Here is a 21,326-nt window from a genome sequence, read left to right on the forward strand (position 1 = left end):
TACCAGTCATACACCAAGAATAATAAAAACTCACAGCACTATTATAGCTGTTCTGTAGTACCATGTACCCAGCAGTAACTACAAAGTTCATGAGCATCTCTAGACTGATGCATAGCCACATATACAAGTCACAAATAATTTTAAACAAAGCATCAAATCTGCAGCCAATAAGGCCTCAGTCCTCTAAGGGTACATTTGTGACAATCACAAGTGGCTGATTTTAATAAATTTGCACTAATTTGCTCATCTTTGATTGCAAAGAAATTGTGATAGACAGGTTTGTAGAGCAAGGTTCAGACAGAGCTGCAGATTACAAGGCAAGAATATACCACCACTGCCATGTATTTTGGAAGCAATTGCTGGAGTTACAGAAAGCAAAACGTGAACATTTGCCTACATCAAGATATTATAGTGTAGTTTCTGCAGGAAAAACATAACATTTGCAGTTCACTTGGAAGATATTCACCCCTAAAAACTGTATTTATGTTATAGTGGTTAGATTTACTTTGATTTACTGTACTATCTTACTATTTAATAACTCACGCTATGTACAATACTGTTCACCATATGTCCAAAAAAGTTAAAAAGAAAAAGAGGGAAGCTGAAGTAACTTGAGGATGCATATGTGGAAAGCAATGTAAATGTACATGAATGTGAACATAAATATTATGGGGACATCTATGATAAAGTCTCCTGAAATTTCAATCTATCAAATACAATCATAGGGTTACTGGGAGAAATTAATACGGTCGCAAACAAAATCAGAACAGTAGTGAATAACACAAAACCATCTGGGGAAGTGGGGTGGTTTTCAGAGGAGGATGCACACATGTATCCTGCAAGAGGGAAGAGAACCCAGGGAATGGTTCCAAACCATATGGCTGCCACAGGGAAGTGGGGTCAGAGTGAGCAGTAACAACTTGCAGCTGCATTGATGTTTGGTCTTTGATGAGAAAGACCATCTGCAGCTCTTGGCTGCCCTTGGTTACATCTTGGCACTTGAAAATCAATGGGAGCAGTGATAGTAACTTGCATCAGTGGAAGAATGCATTTTTCTCAGGGACAGAAAGCAATTCCCAGAATAAGGGAACACTATCCCTTATACACTATCTCCCCCTATCCCTGGGGAGCCTGTTCAGTGCTCAACCACTCTCTGGGTGAAGAACCATTTCCTGATACCCAACCTAAACCTCCCCGATTCAGCCTCAGGCGATTCCCTCGGGTCCTGTCACTGGGCACCACAAAGAAGAGATCAGTGCCTGCCCCTCTGCTTCCCCTCATGAGGATGTTGCAGACCACAATGAGGTCTTCCCTAAGTCTCACTCAGGCTGAACAGACCAAGTGACCTCAACCCTCCTCATAAGGCTTCCCCTCAGGGCCCTTCAGAATCCTCATGGCCCTCCTTTGGGCACTCTCTAATAGTTAATGTCTTTTTTATATTGTGGCACCCAAAACTGCTCACAGTGTTCAAGGTGAGGCAGCACCAGTGCACAGCAGAGTGGGACAATTGCCTCCTTTAAGCAGAATATTTTTTACTAAATATAAAAGCAAATTGGCAGAAGGCACTATAATCTGGTCAGTAATATTTCCATCTCAGAATTTAGATGGCTCCATCTATCTCTTACCATGGGACAAATTATTTAAAATATCAAAGAATCATCAGCATCTCTTTTCTATCCTTTCTTGACCATAAAAGACAGTGTTGTGCCACTTTATATACTGTGAATGAAGAGACAGGCAGTGGCAAAGAGTTGAGGATGCATTTTGTGTTAATGAAAGGTAACATTTTTGAAGGGGCACATAATTTCCAGACAGACTATCATCTCTGTATCAGTAATTATGCATTTTAACAATCCCAATATAGTAAATCAGCTGAGTAAACTTCTGGTTTCACCACTTTTTCCAAATACATTTTCTACCATCTTTAAAATTGAAATAGAAGTGAGCACTTTCAGTAATTCAAGTATTCCACAGTTTCTCATTGAAAAGGGGACTCACCTTGTATGTGAGCATAAATGACAATGAAATTTGGTGGAAAATATTACAAAGAAGATACCTCTAATACCATGTAGTTCTTCTACTCTTGAGTGGATTTAGCACCTAATATTTTACCTTTGTTTTGGAACATCTTACAGAAGTACATGAGGGGATAATCATCTGTAGGAGCTTTCATCACCTGCTGGCTGAGGTACAAAAGCTTCAGCTATACACAAGTACCTCCACTCGAGGAGACTTTACAATTTTCTCAGAATTGTAACAGTGTTATTAATAAATATCAAAAAATCACATTTCTGTTAGCTTAGCTGGTTAGGAACAATCAAGTAGTACTCAAATGAAAATCCTATTGTTTGTGGTTTGCTTTTCTCAAGCTGCAAGATGAAGGACAAACCAGAAGCATGGAAAAACCAGCACACAGGCCACAAACAAGCAAACCTCAACTATTATACAAATGGTTTTTTCTTCCTCATTGCCTATATATGCAGATATATAATGCTCAGCACTCCAATTTTTCTAATTCCCTAATAGGCATTACCATAGATCGTCTGAGGTTCTCTTCTTAAGGCAACAGATGATATGGATTGATAAGTAGATAAAAGGCAATTTGATAAATTATAAGGTAATTGCCTACATTGCAGAACAGGAAGTTATGTTTCCATAGCTGAGATCATCAGTGTTTGTGAAGAAGGTAGCCTTACTTCATCAAAGGCTGAAAAAGATTTGGGAAATGGGGTTATAAATGACAGGACAGTAGAATACTGCAGCTTTTCTACTGCCAGAGCACATCAAGCAAAATGATGACCCCACTGGAGTCAGAGACTAAGCCTCTGCCGATTTTCCTGAACTAATATTTCAGCTCCTTGTTCCTGTCCTGTGAGCTCAGCATCTCCTGCAACATTTGGGCCCCTTTACACTCATCTCTGAGGTGATGTAGGAGAGATGGGCACCAGGGTAGCTCCTACCAAGACTTCAGTCCCCTGGCCCAGGACCCATCCACCAGCCACTGGATGGTCCACCAGCCTGGCTTTGGGCTTGTAAATTCCCTTCTGAGGAACAAATAAGTAGATCCATGAGTGAACTGTTTGCTCTCTGGGTTTTGGATCCATAAGAGATTTGCAATATTTAAGTATTTAAACTGCTTTTTCCTTGTGGCTCGTTTGTTTGTTGGGGTTTTTTTCACTGGGGGATAATTACAGGACAAGCAATATTTCCTCATTCTGCTTTCTTTTTGCATTTTTTGCTTAGATCACTTTTCTGATTTATTTCAACATCATTCTTAGTACCAGAGAGGTCTTTTAAGAAATAGCACTATGGTAAAAAACTAGAGCACTCTTTCTTTTGGGTAAAAAAACCCAAAACAGACAGGAGAAGGGAACAGCAATGTGAAATTCCACAGGAATTCATGTACAATTATTCCCTTCACAGCTCCCACCAAAATGATGGGATTACCAGGTGTCAGCTCCCTTTGCCTTTCTTGTTCAGAAAGATATTCACAGTTCACACTCAGCACTTGTCAACAGCACTCAAGTTTTAGGCACATCCCAAAGGAATTAGAAGAATTTGGGGCTGGAAGCTTTCTCACTAGGGCCTTCTACACTTTAATTTTGGCAGTTGAACTCTTCCAGAATCAGTACAGAAAAAAAAACACACTAGTGTAGATAAATTTTATCAATATAAGAGTACTTGTAACATTTAATACCTGCTCAGGTATTTAGGGGGCTGTAGCAGTGTTAAGTGCTTTTCTGTTGCAGCCACAGTAGGGCCTTTCCTAGTAGAGCTATCATTTCTAAAAATCCACATTTCTCACTGAAATAGGCTGGTTTTCAGGAGTGCAAAAGCCCAAAAAGCACTTCCAAAATTAGAAAAATTATCTTCAGCCATTGAAGCTTCAGACATGTCTTAGTTCTAGCTTTACCAAAGCAACAGCACAAACACCACACGTCTCTATGACGGTTTTGGGGATCCTGGCCATGAATAGACAGTTAAGGGGAAAAAAGCTGCATGCTCACCAAAATAATTTTTTTTTTCTTAGCCTGTTTTTTCCCTTCAGTTGCTTTAGAGCATCACTAAAATTTATGACAAAATTGCTATAAAAGATTATTGTTACTCTAAGAGCAGCTGCTCATAGGAGCAGTTTTCAAACTGAAGATTCTGCTTTTTCCTAGCCTCAGTTTCAGAGTTATCTATTCGTGGAAGCATCAGGTTATTATCTAGCCAAAGTGCATTTCATTACAGTAATCACAGGAAGATATTTTCACAAGGAATCAGCCCAATGTATAATGTGTGCTGTAACATTATGGAGAAATATATATTACAATATATAACCATAATAGTTTTAAATGTCTTAAGTGCTGCCTAATGTACTACACACATGGGCAAAATTGCAATGTTGTTCTTCCCCTTGAAGCAGGTACATAATTTTTTAGCTGCAAACAAGCTGTGAAATAGTAATAATTTTAGGATGTTGCCATGTTTCAAGTACCCTGCTTTAATCAGTAGAATTCCCTACTTTTAGCTATTCAGTTCAGACTACTGTAGCTATTTTAGTCAACCTAATTTCCTATTCTCTTGGCTGCAGATAAGTACTTTAATGAAAAGCATGGCCAAAATTTTAAAATAAAGCTTCATCACAGTTGCTGTGCAAGGGCCCACTACGTGTACTGTATTTTGTATTATTCACAAGTAGGGTCTGAAAGTACAGAAGTGTTGGAATAGATGATTAAGTACCATTCTTAAATTATAGACATATCGCAAAGTACAGAAGAATACTGGGAATATACTTACAAATCTCCCAACAGCATTTACTGTACAATAGTTGGTGTATGTCAGAAAGACTTTTAAGTCATAAAAGCACATGGCAAACTCTTCTGGCATAGCATATTCTTACTGAAGCAAACAATGTGCATTAATAATAAAATAAGTATTGGCCTAAATTGTACAGTCAGATCAGGTTTTCTGTTAAGATTGTCCCAAACATCCCAAACATCCAAACAAAATATAATGGAAGCTGTATTTACGTTTAAACAATATTCAGATTCAAAATATATTAAATACCATTTCTAATTCAGGACAGTTGAATATACCTTGCTCATATGAGTAATCCTAGTTATTTGACTGCAGGCTACTGTAATTACAGGACCAATTTTAAAAAGCCACCAAACACTCATAGAGAGCAGAGAAGGTAGTCTACAGGTGAAGACAGGGAACTAAATTATTAAGATACAAACCTCAAAGGAGAAAAAAAGAGTTATATCAATGGATTATTCACTGTCTCTTCCAGCAGCAGCACTAAGGGGAACTAACAGTAACTGCAATGAAGAAACTGATTCAAAACAAGCTGAAGGGGGTGGTATTTCACATAATGTGTCATTACACAGTGTTATTGCTTGCCACAGGATGCTGGTGAAGCTAAAAGCTTACACGAGTTCCCAGCAAGACCGGACATGTTTGCAGAAAATACATCCATGGACTATTGCTAAACACATAGAAAGAGCATCTGGCTCAGGAATTGCCTGGCAGCATATGGCTGCAGGCTGGTGAAAGCATTGGGAATATTGCCCCTTCTTTAAAACTCTTTCACGGGTGTCTTTTAAACAAGTAGGATACAGGTAGATAGACTTTCTATCCAAACAGGTAGAACTACTTTTATGTTCAAATAGGCCATAATTTAAAATAATTCTGGTTCCTTGCAACAATGAAAGTAATGGAGATGCATGTGAATGACAAAAAGTAGAAATTAGTACATAGGACACTAGCAGAAGTATCTTTATTATACTGCATTATTTTTAAAAGTAACTTTTTAAAGAGTAACACATCCTATTTAATTTATGTTTGAATTTATTGAACTTTCTGAGGATACTATTTCCTGATTAGATTTTAAACCATCACCTTTCAAGGAAATCTGGATCACATTTAATATGCAGTGGTCACAAGTAATTCTCAGGAACTCATTCCCAACCATGGATCTTGTGATGTACAGGTTGGCTTGCTCCAGCTTTGAAGAAATGAAGCAATTCTCCAATTCTAGCCCCTGTAGCTGAAACATTTTAAACACAGAGTAACACTGACAGTGTACTTATCTGCAGAAGACAGGCCCCTTTCTAAACTGCAAGCCATGTTCCCAGCTCATAGTGGATGTTCAGTGTTATCTTAATTCAGTGAATTATGTATTCAAAAAATAAACATGCATTTAAATTTTAACAGTCCTCTTTAGTCAGTGAAACTGTTGTGTTTATGCCCTGACTGGAAATGTAAATATCAAAAATGTCAGTGGACAAACAGAAAGACATCTGCATCACTGAATTTCTGAGTGATATTTTCAGTTAATGAATAAAAACTGCCAAGTGCATTTTGCTACAGCAAAAAGTAAAAATATTTAGAACACTTCTGGATTAGAAGACTTCCTAAAAACCAATCTGTTCTCACTGTAAAATGTCAGTATATCTTATGAGGTCCTATGTCCTTCCAAAGATTACATTTGCAGGCATCGCCAGAGCTCATAATACAGCTCATACTGATGCCCGAAGACTGTCCTGCTGATTGTTTGGTTTTGGTGTTATGTTTGAGTCAGCAGGACTGAAACCTAGGAATGAATTTTGAATGAATTTTAAATGAATTTTATTTACTTCAGATTAAACCAAGATAGATGGTGCAAATAAAAGAAATCCCCTTGAGAATACTCCCAAGAACTCATCTGTTTGAAGATGGTGTTAAATACAGTTTACACAGCAGATCTTTAATATAAGAAGATAATTCCATATTTTGTTTCCTTCCATTTCATTCCTAAGCACCTGATCACTATTCACACATTCTGCAGTGTGATGAAAATACCTGCAATATTTAATTTTATCTATTAGGGCCTATAGTTTTTTATTTTGCCCCAACTATTCGTATTTACATGCAAAGTCTCATTACTGGAAGCAGCTAACACAAAGGAGAACGGCAGAATCAAGTGATTTGCTAAGTTAACAATCTCAGCATGACTCTCAGCTAATACAAGAGTAGGTTCAAAGATCCTCTGAATCACAAATTAATAGTTGCACAAATTCCAGAGCATGATTCCAGAAATTAATGAGAAGCTCAGTCTCTGTGCAGCCAGTTCATGGGGTGGGTGTCCCAGCCTGAGGAACCATCAACCTCAAACATTAGGAATTTTGCTTCTCACAGTGTGTATCTGATAGGAAGAGTAGAACCATTTTTCCTTTCTATCCTGCTATTAGCAATATTCTGTGTTTTGCAAAATAGACAGAAGTTTTGTTTTCACTTCCCTCAACAGCCACGGGGCTAGAGGTGTATTTTGGGAGACTTTGAACATAAGTCCATTTTCCCCAGAAGCTGGGACTTCTGCTGCTGGAAATTCTGAGATGACTCTGAGTATTTCTGCCATCAATAACCAGAATTGTTTATAATAATTGTCTGGGTCAGCGCAAAACAGTTCCTAATCTGACACTCCCATAATCCTTTCCCCTTTGCCTGTAAATTTGAGAGATTTGTACCTTTGGGGTGATCTACAGCACACATACACACAGTGCTGGGTAATGGTGGGTGCAAACCAGCTGCCTTCTGCAGCTTCCATTCTTCTTGTAAATACTGACATCCCTATTTTCTGTTCAGAGGATTTTACCTGAAATTATAATAAAGTTTATAGTCTTGAAATGTACAGAATTATTTGCCTAACTTTACCTGATTTTTAGTGTGACCCTTTTTTCCCTCCCCTTTATCCATGCCTGAATTCCATTGTGTTCCCAAGCTAAACTTAGAAAACATACATAAAGGACAGGATCTTCAGGTTAAATTCTCCAGCTTCACAACCAGCAGTGGTCACTATTCTGTGCATTACCAACTCAAAAGATTTTTTGTTAAAAAAGAATACAAATACTCAGCCTTCTGCTTTCAAGGAATGCTTTGTCATTTAGCAAGCTTTTATCCACAATACCAAACGCATTCAATATACACGGGCATACCCGTGGCTGTCAGTCAAACCATCACCTATAATGGGACTACAATCCAACAGTGCTCAAACCAGATTCTCATGGATGAGTTTCAGAACTCCAAGATTCACCTAAGTACCCAACAATTTGAAGCTCAGGAAATAGGTGAGGCAAATGTATTTTTGTGTCTTGAAAGTAGCAGCTGTCAGGAAATACAGAGACGTCAGCCTGATACCCAGTTCCAAGGACCCTTCAGCTCCAGTAGCTTCAAAAGACTCTACGAACTTTGTGCTTGGCCTTCTGCCAAGAGTGGTGATTACAAAGTGTCATGGCATGCAATGCTTACTCATTTTTCTTAAGTGCCCCAAATGCCTGGGTTTTTTCCTCATGACAAGTTTTGGATCCTGCTGTTCCTAACTACAGAACTAAAAATAAAGTGCTGGTGCAGAACAATGTCTGTTGGTTCTTCGGGTACTTACTAGAACAGCGGACAAAAATAAACAAGACTGTACTATATGTAACACGTGGATACATTTAAGAGGGTTTTATTATGATACAGTGTTCATATTTACTAAAACATAAAATGCAGTGACTGAGCTTGTAATGGTGCAAGTAACAATCTACCACCTTTTTTTTTTCCATCAGATTAAGAAGGAAACAGCTGTTGTCAGATGGCAGCATGATGCCAACAGTTGAACAGGAAGGATTACAGCATTCAAGTCATCTTAATCCTAGTGCATAAGCATTAATAGAGGCTTTTCTTTCACCACAAATGGCTAATGTAGCTAAGCTCTGACACTGGTCTGAACTTCTCCCTTATCTAGGGAAACTATATGCTGTTAGCAGCACAGTAGATGAAGTAATATTTCATTTAATAAAAATGTCATGGAGGATTTACAAATCTGATGTAAACCATTAAATTGACACCACGAAGCCCATACCATTAAAATGGTATCTCTACATTAGCTGTAAAGACACCTTGAAAGAAAACATAACATCCTTTACTGGACTTAAATCTATTATAAACAGCTCATTATGATTTCCTATTTATCAAATTGATCTGGACCTTATACTCTGCTGTGTGAGAGAGTTCAAAGGAAATTGCTAAGGGCCCAGAGTGCAGGGGGAGTCAGTAAATACCAGGCAGTTCATTGCATAGAAACTGCTTTTGTTTAAGAGCAGAAACACTGTTCTGGAAGACTAAGACATTTCAAAGTGACATTTACTTAAACACCTCTGTTCCGTCCTCATTTCATGTCTGTCTATCCCATAACACTGAAGGCCTTTGTTGATCCCATTTCTATCTAGTACATGTGCATGCATTCATAATTCTTATTTTTAAATTAATCTTAAAAACATCTAACTTACCTCATATCACTACTACATATTTTAATGTTCTTTTATTATCATCTATATTTTGACGAGTTTTACTGCTATTATTAATATTACAACAGCAGTAGTTTTAAAATTCTTTCAATTTTGTTTGAGTCAGTTTTTATTGACCTTACTGGGTATATCACTTACCAGAAAGCTGAGAGCCAGTGTGACATTGTGGCGAAGAAAAGCCAAGGATAAATTTGCTGCTAGAGGTAGTTCAAAGGATTATCACACAGCCCAATCCTTCAATTTTATTAGAAATTGATCCCTTAACTGAATTAACTATCCAAGCAGGTTTTTATCCAAATTAAGTTTCCTTAAGTTTGTCTACAGGCAGATGGTAGCCTTTAAAGATTATTGGAGATATAAACCATTCTATCTGATATATGTAATTATAAATCAATACTATGGCCCTAATTCGTAGAAAACATGTGCTTTTCTGTGGCTATGAAATCTCTTGTCTCATTATGCCCAGGTCTAAAAGCATTTACTGTCATAATAGCAAAATGTAGTATTTATCAGAGTTGTTAATCTGTTGCTAGTGCTGGCCACCAAATGCAGGGCCATATGTTTCTCTGCTGGGAAGAAGAGAGAGGAGCAAAATTCTTTTCACAGAATCTAAATTTTATACAGGAAAAATACACGATAGATCAGTTCACCTCTTGCACCCACCCTTTGCTGTAGTGCCCCCAAACCCTAATTCCTCCATCTGATAACTGTTCAAATTTCTGCAGCTCCGTTGGACACATAGTGGGCAAGAGCTCATTCTGGGTTGCTGGCTTCTAGTAAGTAAAATGTGCTTGTCTATATTTTTTTTCTTGAGTTGACCTTCTATTAATTTTCACTGTATTCAAGCTTCTGCTTTACATCTCTGCCATCTCAAACCTTACTTTATACAGCACTGTTTCTTATTTTGATCTTTGTGGAGCAGAAAGAAAAATTATTGAAGTGATGCAACTTTTCCTTCCAAGTTGATGGACTCTGATGGCCACGCTGGCTTCTTTTTTTAATCCAGAGATTATGAAGGAAGTTTTGACAGTACAAAGGGAGAATGAGTGTGATAATATATATATATATATATATACTTATTACATGATAGACATCAAGCATCCATTGATTCTATTGATCACTCTTGCAGGGAAAAAATAAAGTAGTATTAGGCTTTTCAATCCTTACTGCAGTCAGTTTTGCTGAGATGGTATGTCAGGAAGGATTGATGGAAATAAACATCTGAGGAGGAAGAGTAAGGGAATGTAGGTCTGCGTGTATGACACACATACTCTTGTACTCCCTAAGAGAATGAGGAAAACAAGCTCGCTATTACTGCAGCCATCTCCTTTCCAGTGCTGGAAAAGCCACCATAAGGGCTACCCAGCCGAGGCCACGCCTGGTTTGATACATAGTATCAGACAGAAGAGACGCTGTCTCAGAAATATCTGCCAACCATCCTTCTCCTTGGTGGCAGGGGTCATCTTCCACCTCCAAATAGCATAAGTGCCTCTTCCTTTCTATTTCATCTGGCAAGCCTGGTGAAAAGCTGAAATCTTGAGTGTCCCAGAGCATGTGCCTTGGGCTCTGATAATCCTCCCACCTTTGTGTAGTTTCCAGGAGGTATCACATGGAGCAGAATGGTGAGAAATTAAATGATAACAAAACATCAGTGATGGCCTTCTTTAGTCAAAGATACAGTTAAGTTCAGTTGAGGGGAAACTGCTGGGTTGACACTCTTAATTCACTCTGAGAATTTTTTTGTTATTTATCACAGATTGGTCAGAAAGTGGCTTAAGCCATTTCAAAGCAGTGATGAAGGAATACCCTTTTTGGGTCAAAAGTGCTGATGGAAGATGGTAAATTCTTTGCAGAGCTGGAATACAATAATTTAGTAATCCTTTTGAGTCAAAATGAGCTGAATTGACAACTTTAAATAGCATGTTGTTACTAGCAGCATTTCGCTGAATGCATGCTTTTTACATTGCATGTCACTTTTAAATAAAAATAAGAGTTCAGGCTTACACACAGATGATTCCCAAGCCTAAGACCTTGAGTTCCCTGTTCCACAGCCTCACCACAGGCTTCTCAGATGTTCAGTATCTTCTGAAGGGCTGGCAGCTCCATAAAGATCACTGACAAGTGTGGAGCATCTTCGGTTGAGAAAATAAATGGATTTATCTAAACATTGTATAAGGTAAGAGCAAAAAGTCTACAAGAAAGGAGGCGGGAGGGAGGAGCAGTAGGGGATGACAAGAAAGCTCTGTCTTAAAAGTCAAAATGTAGGGATAAAGTAAAAATTGCCAAAAGTCAAGCAGACTCCTGACAGTTGACAGGTCTTGACACCTAGCAATAGAAATTAAATTACATATACTATCTTTGACAGTACAGAAAAAAAAGAAAAATTAAATAGCAGTAAAGTTGCTGCACAGTAAGAATGAAGTTGAAATCAAAGATAATGTTGGCATGGCCACCCCAAAACTTCCTGACTTAATACTCTGTCAGGATAATGACAGCAAAATCCAGACAACTCCTGAAAATCTGTGGATAACACTACACCGTATTCAAGACAGCAGCAAAGTTTTTAAGGTTCAGTAAAATTAAGGCAGGCAGAATAGATAATCATCTGTCCTAGATATTGAAATAATTCCCCTAATTCAATAGTAAGTGATTACAAAAATCTATCAGTTCAAGTGATGTCCTATTACCACAGAATGTCAACATAACATATAATTCAGAAAGAAAAACAAAAATATAATTCAGAAAGAGAAAAACTGAAAAACTGACAACTTTACACCTGTTGCTCTGAGCTTGACACTGTGCAAGTCTTTTTTAGGAGCTTCAAAGGAAAGCATATTTTGAGACATGGAGGTAAATGGAAAGCTGGGATAAAATACAAGGCATTATTTACCTTTACCAAGGCAAATACAGACTTAAATAATAAAATACCTTGTATTAAGGATGGGGGGCTGCAGGAGACCTATCCTATATGGCCTTCAGTATCACATTTGATACTGGAACACATAAGGACCATAACTACATACAGAGATAAACAGGAGAGTGGGAACAATGCAAGTTTGTAAGCTGGGGAAAGGCTTATCTGAAAAGAGACAGCAATACATTACACTGAAAAGCAAACCAATGAACTGGGGGAGTCTTCCTATTAAAATTTCTCTAGGCTCCCTATTGTTAATGATCTTAATATTTCATATTTTCGATTCATAACTTTGGACAGAAAGCATCATGTGAAATTTACTGATACTATAAAATTAAGGATATCAATTTAAAGAAAGTCCAAGATATTATGAAAAAATGGATTAACAAAAAGACTGAAAAATAAAAAACATACACAAGTGCATGAATTTAATAGACTTAATAACTAGATTTTATGCTATAAGCCAGGGGGCTCATCAGTTTGAAATGACAGATACTAACTGGTCACAAGACAACCATCAAACATAGTGTTGTACAGCAATAAAAAAGGTATCAGCCATTCTGTGTAGATCTAGGTATATCAGGCTAGATAGCAGAGTTTTAATATTATCACAGACATTGATTAAACATTAATTAAAATGATAGTGTCACTTTCAATCACTCATAATCAAGAAAGATGTGGTCAAATGTGGACAATCACATGGAGAAGAGCAGAATCTACTCAGCACAAGCAGCCAAGAAGCAGCAATAAAATTGCTTTTTGTGAGTACTCACGAACATATCTTGGGTGGAAAAATCAATTTCATTTCATGGAAAATGTCAATACAAAAGAAATATGTAGAAACTTTCCACTGGCAACTGTAGGTAGACAATTAGAAATTAATTTCTAAATTCAAGGGGACCATGGTTCCATCCCACACACCCATTGAGAAGGACAAACAGTCTAAGCTTTAAAAAAGCTTCATATGTTTATGAAGTGGATTAAAGATAGTGGCTTTTTTATAAGCTGCAAGGTAGCACTCAGAGAGATAGAAAGTTCTTTTCAACCTGTCATCCTTATGTGTTGTGTTCCTACACCAGGGTATAAGATACAATACAGTGGCTACATCAGATATTTAAAAAAAAAAAAAAAAGTTAAAGACACATTAAGCTTCTAAAAGAAAATGAACTCAAGAACTTCAGAAGTCAACAACATCACTTCAGGTCTACGTGTCCCAGTATGAAAATTGTTTTAGTGTATAATTTTACAAATCAAACAAAATCATCCACAAGTATATCCTTGGCTTGAGTGGGGAGGAGGGACTGGTAAGAATAAAAGACCAGCCAACAATCCATGCAGACCATTTGTATGCTACTGCAAGAGCATAAGGAACCATAAAATAATACCTGTGCTCTATAACCTCACCTGCAGCACTCAGCAGAACCCTGTGTCCTTTACTTGACCATCAGAGATGGCCACACTAGTACCAAGCCCAGAAATCATCACAGTTCCCTGGAATGCTCCAAGAGAGACATGAAACTTCTGAAAAAAGTTTCATAGGGAAACACTTTGCCCTAGTATGGTAGCCAGGGATACTGAACCAAGAGGTCCAGACTGTGTGTTTTTGTAACAGCAACAGCAGCAGCTTCAACCTCTGCTGGGCCTCTTAAGCATGAGGTAGCTGTGTTCCTTCCTCTGCTTCTTCAGCCTCTCAAGAGGAGGATAAGGAAAGGTGCTCCTTCCTCAAGCTAACCACGCACCACCACATGCTGAGGTGTTGGAGTAGCATCGGTACAGTGTCTTGTCCAAACTTCTTGAACCAAGGCTCCTTTATGAAAAATGTGCCAGTCCAGTTAGGAATGTTCCTCAGGCAGGATTCAGTCCATCAACCACATCTTAAACCATGTAGACCCAAACCATGCATTTTAAGAAGCATATTGTTAAGTTCACACACATTCCAACACTGCACAACCTAAGTGAGATCTTTTGATGAATGTAAAGGGAATGAATCAGAGGGATGAAATAAGATGTAACTGACAGTATAAGCAGAAGGTTTTTTTTATTTGCTGGACAATTTTTAAAGATATAAAAATTTCATATGAAAAAGCAGGAATCTCATGACAGCTCCAAAATAGTCTTATTAGTTGCTGCTTCAACTAAAATTGCATTTCATGTGATCGCTTTGAGAGGTAGGTTGTGAAAACTAATAATTAATTGATAAAAACATTTGAACTTCCAAAATAGCATTTCAAGCCTGGGACTATGCTTTTCCACATGTGTAGCTTAAGCATTTGCACTTCCTAAAATGAAGAACTACACCAGCCATGCTTCAGTTTGAATTTCTGCAATACAATTTACTGTGGAAATCTCCTTGGTAGCATCGAATATTCACTCTCCTCATGAATGTCTTACATTCATAAGTCTGCATCTTTGTCTTCAGTTTGCTTGTGTTGCCTGGTGTTGTCATTGGGAACTGCTCTATCTGCTGCCATCTCCTTTGTCTGTTGTTCTCAAGAATCACTGCTCATTTTTTTGTGCACTGCTCTGCTCTCACTTGGTGCACAATCTTTACTTATGTAGAGATAATTACATAAAGTATATTTATATGAAAGCATCTCGCCTTGCTGAGAACCTAATTTGGTATTTTTATGATTAGTTTCTTGGCTGATCCATTCCCATTCAGTGGGCCCGCTTTTGTCTGACTGAAACTAATCAGAAGTTTATGACTCAGCTGAATGGGGTTTAAATGGTACATAACCATGCTCTATGAGGGTTAATTAGTTGAGGTAAGTATAAGAGACCAAGTACTGCTACATTATTTCTTGTAGCGTTATGAGCATTGCATTTCAGTGTATTTACTTCTGATTTTCAGAAAGGAGACTTCTTAGAATAGTTGTATAGTGCCCAAGGTTTTAATATTGTTCCTGTAGCTTCAGGATCCTGTGTTTTGTAAGGTGTCAAATTCAAAGACAGGTTCCTATGATGTCCATATTTCTGCTAACTGTGCAAGTCCTAAAGTGATTTGAATTAATTATCCACTTTTCAGTAAGTACTGAATTAAGGGCATAGTTACTATTCTCTAAGGATCTGATTATAGTAATTGTTTGGGCTGCCCAGTGTACTGTTTTACTGTCATAGTCTAATCTTGTCACAAACTGTATTCTTAGAAATTTATTAAGTACATATTTTAATGTTTAAATATATTTTTTCTAATATATATTAGCATAGTATTTATTCACTTAACGGTGGCAGAACCTTAAAATTAAATTCACGGACTGGGACCCAAAGGTTTAGAATTTACACAGAATACAGGAGTTACAACTTACCCTTAGCATTTCTGCATAGGGTGAGAAAAAGGCATAACGCTGATGAGAAGCATTTTTCCCATCCCACCAGCTACCTAACTATTCTTAACTCAGACTGACAGCTAATTTTTTGGCTTCCTTGCTGTTAACTGGTTTTTAGCTACTTCCATTCTCATGAATAGTAAAAAAACCATTATGGCGTGGCTACCCAGAAGCCTACTAAATGGTTTAACCAGAAATTATAGTATTTCAAGAATATGTCAGACAATTTCATATGTATGCACTTGTTTCTACATTATTGTTTTCTGGACTAATTTTTATTTTGCTGGTCACTTACTAAAGGAGGCAAATAATAAGCAGCTGGTAATGCCTAATAGTAGTTGTTAATGTCTGACTGATATTGACTGAAACATCCATTCCTTATCTATCACGATTTTGTGATATGAATGGAAAAACAATATTATGTGATCTTGCTAAAATCCATCCACATTTTAAGCCTACAGACTCACTAAAGATGACCAAGCATGTAAATTTTCCCTGTCTTGCTGATGGGTACTGGTTCTGGGGAACATCTTTTGCTCATTTATGTCCTGTTAGATACTGCCACTATTTACCATTCCAGCAATACTCAGTGAAGTAGCTATTCTCTTGTTTAGCATTGAATAATGGAAATTTATCATTACTCAGGTTCTTCAGGACTAATAACCTTCAGTTTGTCAAATGTTGCATTTACTGCATCCCTTTTCAGCCATATCTCCAACAGCTCTACTTCTCCTATAAAAGCATATTGATTGACTTCTTAACATCTTCCCTAATTTTATTGACTTCTTCCACCCAGTAATAAACTACTCAAATTCTGCCTTCAGCCAGGGCACTGACCAGGCATTTATCAAACTTTCAGATGCTGTTCACTGTTTCTCAATCCCTCATCCAGCATGAGAAGTACATCCTTAAAGTTTATTGAACTTGTTAGCCTTTTTACATCTTTTCTCATGATACCTACAAAACACTTGACAGTGATCAGGATGCTACTGGATAAAGAACATAACTTTTTTTCTTTGCTGCATTCATTCAGCTGTCTGCATTAATTGCTGTTTCCTAATTCCCTTTATACTATAAAGTCTTTGAGGCTGACATTTATTTTTTAGTCTGATGTTTATAAAGCAAAGAGAGCCATGAAGCTCTGGTTCAAAACCAGCAGGAATATTCCTTTAAGCAAATAACCACTGTTAGAGGAGAACAACAGAAGAGAGGCAGGAGTAAGGAATTGGCAGGGGTTTTTCCTTCTTGACTTCCTTCTCTATTTGCCCAGCAAAGTAACACAGTATAAAACCACAAAAATTTATAAAATTAGAGCTGTGATTTTGGTCACAGTTATAGCTGTTACATCAGAGAAAAAGCCCAGTTAAAACTGGTGATATTACATACTTTTCTCATGCAATTCATGTCAAAGTATTATTATTTTAATAATTGTTTAAAAAATATCTACAGACTGCAGGTATTCTAGGAATCAAGTCTTAAATCATACCAATAAAAAGCTACAGAATAATTGATTGCCCTTTTTTCCACTCATTCCTATGGCTTTCTTGAAAAAAATTAGGTAATGAAATCAAGTCTCAGAGCAGCCTTATGTGAAAAGGCTACACTAAAATATCATTACGTTCAGAAATTAAATTTCTGTTTACTACTCTTGATACATGTTATTTGAGTTTTCAATCAATTATTTTGATGTACATCAAGTGTTCAAATACAGGGGAAAAACAGTGATTCATCAAAACACAGTGGAACATCACCGGGAGTGCGCACATTTTTGCTTTCTCTCCACTCAGTGCAAAAATACTTGTATTTACCGGCTAAGTTCTAATTAGAATAGATGATACTGGGAAAAACGGCTTAGTAATGTACCCTGACAGAAGCCGTAAAACAAAAAAGACTAACTATGCAATTTGTCTAACCCACGCTACTATAATTACGCTACAAAATACTGTAGGGACAGCAACTTTTCAGACTTTAGACTAATAACGGGCGTTTTCCACAATCGCGCCTCGCTGTCCTGTGGTACCGCAAGACGCACTTCGGGGAGCGGCTGGAAAGAGCCCGAGGCGGCGGGGAGCGGAGCGGAGCGCGGGGGGAGCGCCCGGCCGGGGCAGAACACGCTCCCACCCGCGGTGACAGCCCCGCCGCTGCCACTCGCTCCCGCACCGCGCCGCGGTTCCCTTCCTGGGCGTCGCGCCCGGCGGGAGGAGCAGCGCGGCGGCCGCGCTCGCCCGCCCTTACCTCAGGTGCAGGTAGTGCACCAGCTTCGTCACCACGGTCACCATCTTCCCGGGTCGCCTTCCCCGCCGCTGCCTCGGGGCCGGGAGGGACACGGGGTGAGGAGGGAGCCGCTATCGTGGGGCTCCTCCGCCAGCGGCTCCTCGCTGGTACTTCCCCGCTTTCGGCCCCTCGGTGGCAGCGGCTTCTCCCCTCGCCCGTTCCCTGCCCGCCCCGCCGCCGCCGCGGACACTCGGCCGCTGCCCGCCCCGCCCGGGCAGAGGCGGGGCCGGGGCCCCCCCGCGGGACCGCCCGACCTCGCCCCCTCCTCCGGCCGCCTCCGGGAGGGCAGCGCCCGCGGTGCGGGGTCGGGCGGCGGGCCCGGGGCGCTGAGGGGCGGCGGAGCCGCGGCCCCGGCGCATCTTCGCGAGTGGGGGAGCGCGGGGAGTCCCCGCCGTCGGGGCGGCCCCCGCCCGCTCCGCTCAGCGCCCGCCGGCGGCGGGGACACCGTGACGGGGCTGGGGTCGGGCCAGGGGCAGAGGGAAGGGGAGCATGCGGGAACACGGGCGGGGAGGTGCGGCGTGGGTGCCCGACGGGAGGGGGAAGCCGGTCCCGTCCCAGCGTATGGCACGGCTGAGACCCGCACGGTGCCTCTCTCAAATGCTGCTCTGTGGGGAAGAGTTCAACGAGGGGCAAGGGGGGTGATTGTTGGCCTGGGCACCTTGCCTCGCCATACGAAAGCGATGTCTGCGCTTCGTTCAGCTCGGCAGAGAACGGAGAAGGAGAGGTGGTTTGATTATGGCGTGTTAGCGTTTACGCAGGAGCATTTGTCATAGTTCTTTAATCTACCAGACATAAGATCCAGAAGGACTGAAGCAGAAGGCAGACAAATTCAGGCTGGGAGCAATAAAACACCATTGATGTTACCGTAAGGATACTGAAACACTGAAATTACCTCTATAAACCACTCCTGGATGTTGGATCTCTTGAAATTTCATCTCTACAGTGGATGACGTCCTCATATAAACCATATATAATTTCTACATCGTTTGATTGGGGTTATGGAGAAAATTCTGGGGTCTTTATTGCTGTGAAGAGCAACCTAGAAAATCACAGCAGAAGTGAAATCAGAGCAGTAGAACCACGTTTTCAAATCTATGAATGTTAATTACTTTGTTTCTGGTGCCCTCCAGATTAAGAGTGTCCCTTCAGCCTTATTCTCCCCTTCTTGTGCATCCGCCATGGGCACCGAACAAGACAAGACTCTTGAAAAAGTTGTATGTGTTAAGTGTAATTCAAAGACGTTCGTAACGCACACATTACCTTGTATGGAGAAAGCTTGAGCACAAAACTGTGTTTCATTTTTTCTGACTCAGAATTCTTGATTAAATTACTTAACCCCTCTAATGAAGGATTTCACTATGCAGATAACATTCTGACTACTGAAACTATAAACAAAGATAAGCCACAGTACATGAAATGTTTCCAGCCCACCAGGAAGTATTTGGCATCTGTGGATAGTTTAGGTAAGTTTAGTGCCACAAAGATACAATTTAAATTTTTGCTATGAATTAGAAGTTTGTACCTGTAAGGTGTTATTGATTCATATATATATTCATATGCATATATACACACATATTCACTATATATGCATATATACATATACACATCTCTTGAAGTAAGCTGGCTACAGTAAATTTTAATTCGGTTTTTCTAGAAAGAATTCTTGGAAATCCACATAAAGAGTACAAATTTTAACTCTGTTGTTTCCTGTTGTCTCTAATCCCTTCTGTCTGCACATTCTTGACAGTATCAGATTTATGAGAAAAGTGTGTTTAGTTTTGGGGAGTTTGATGAATCAGACAGAATACAGGTTCTGTAAATACACAGAAAATTATGCAGATAGTTAAAATAGGTTGGGGGGAGGTTTGGTAGTGAGTAAATACTGCAACTTGGATATTTTTGTCTCATTGTATGTATTTTTTATATCCTACATCCTCAAGTTTGTTGTTTCATCAATGCCATTCTTTTACTCTCCACAAATTCTTTCTGTACTTCCTGTATTTCTCAGCTCATGTCAATGAGAGCTCCAAAATATTTGCCCTTCACTTGCTAACTTGTTCTCATCCTCTGGGCTGCTCTCTACACAATTTACAGCAGAGTGGAGCAGACATAGTGTTTCATCTCTAGCAGCTTTAGCACAGTTGGCTTATTTTTTTTGTACTTATGATCTCCCTTTCATATTTCTTCTTAAAATTGGTTATCTCTCAGTTGTGTTCCTTAAGTAATACTTACTTGCTAATTCCATGCTTGTATTTATCTGTATAATATTTTTTTCTTTCAGAAAGACCAACAATCTGATGTAGCTTTAAAATGCTATTAAAATTCAAACTGTTTGTTCCCTAAAATATTTAAATCACCTTGCTAGACCAAAAATTCACCTCAGATGTTCATTTTTTTTCTTTTTTTCCCCTGCAAGAATTTAAACTTTCCATGAAAAATAATTTTGAAAATTCTGGTTTAAAATCTCTAAAAAGACTTTCCGAAATGTTTGAAATAAAACATACACTTCAGGACTTTTGTTTCAGTATTGCTTCACTTTATTACAATGTTTGACAAAAAACAAATTTTTTTGCATCATGTTTGGGTGTATTTCAGTACTCAAGAGGGTAACACGTATTTTGATTATATTCTGTCAAAAGATTTCTACAAAAAGAACTTTTAGATTTTGAGTAATCAGCATTTTCTAGCAGAAAGCTATCCATCAGAAAATTTTAAATAATTCGAAGGATTGAAAATTTAGCCCACTATTTTCACCATGCTATGGATGAAAGCAAAGCTTTTCAGATAAAGTATTTGGTCGCCCATAGTGGCCAAGTGAGGCATAAACTGTTGGAAGGGGGAAATAAATTCCTAATCCTATTAGCTAATAGGTGTTGTATTCCCAGCTGATCATCCTATGTTCTTTTTACAGTATCTAGCTGATGTAATACAATTCTGGAGGTATTTTTTCCCATTGTTACATTTTCCACTTGCAATCCTCATTGGGATGTGTATAAATTGGCAAACCTCAGCGTGCCAGACGAGCATGTCAGGGTGAAACAGAGGGTGAGGGTGAAACAGAAGAGCAGTCTATAAGGTGTAATTATAGGTAAAGAATCTGAAAAAGAGCTACCAGCTTTTGAAGTCAGAGCTTTGCCTGCAGAGGAAATCCTTGGGAAAGGATTCGAGTAAGCTCCATGGAATGAAGAGGTACAGTCCGTAAAAATATACTCCATCAAAATGCACTTTGAGTATTGTAAAAAAGAGTTCACTGACTCTAAAATGGATCAGGTGATTATATTGAAGTGTCAGGAGAATATAGGAGCTCTCAGATGTCTTGAGCATACCATATTCTGATACATAAAAGCATCCAGCTCCACCTGGAGAATGAAATGCTCACAATTTAACACAATCTGCAGACAGAACTTCAGAGAAGAGGTGAAAGAAGATTCTGGTGACAAAACTGAGTTGCACCTGGTAGCCTGAGACAATTTGCTGTTGTGAGGCTGATGTCCTATA

At 39.0% G+C, this 21,326-nt stretch overlaps 1 protein-coding gene across 1 annotated transcript in view; it reads right to left on the minus strand.

Annotated features, from left to right (window-relative positions):
* ARHGAP18 (Rho GTPase activating protein 18) overlaps window positions 1–17,998 on the minus strand; it is a 95,654-nt gene extending 77,656 nt beyond the window's left edge. The window contains exon 1 of the mRNA XM_042016578.1: window positions 17,790–17,998. Coding sequence (XP_041872512.1) covers window positions 17,790–17,833 — 44 coding nt within the window. The 5' untranslated portion in view covers window positions 17,834–17,998. The remainder of the gene's footprint in view (window positions 1–17,789) is intronic.
* Window positions 17,999–21,326: the final 3,328 nt, after the last annotated feature.

Source organism: Corvus kubaryi, unplaced genomic scaffold, assembly GCF_017639235.1.
Source record: "Corvus kubaryi isolate FWS band 111438036 unplaced genomic scaffold, C.kubaryi_AGA036_p1.0 split3-73, whole genome shotgun sequence".
Classification (NCBI taxonomy): domain Eukaryota; kingdom Metazoa; phylum Chordata; class Aves; order Passeriformes; family Corvidae; genus Corvus; species Corvus kubaryi.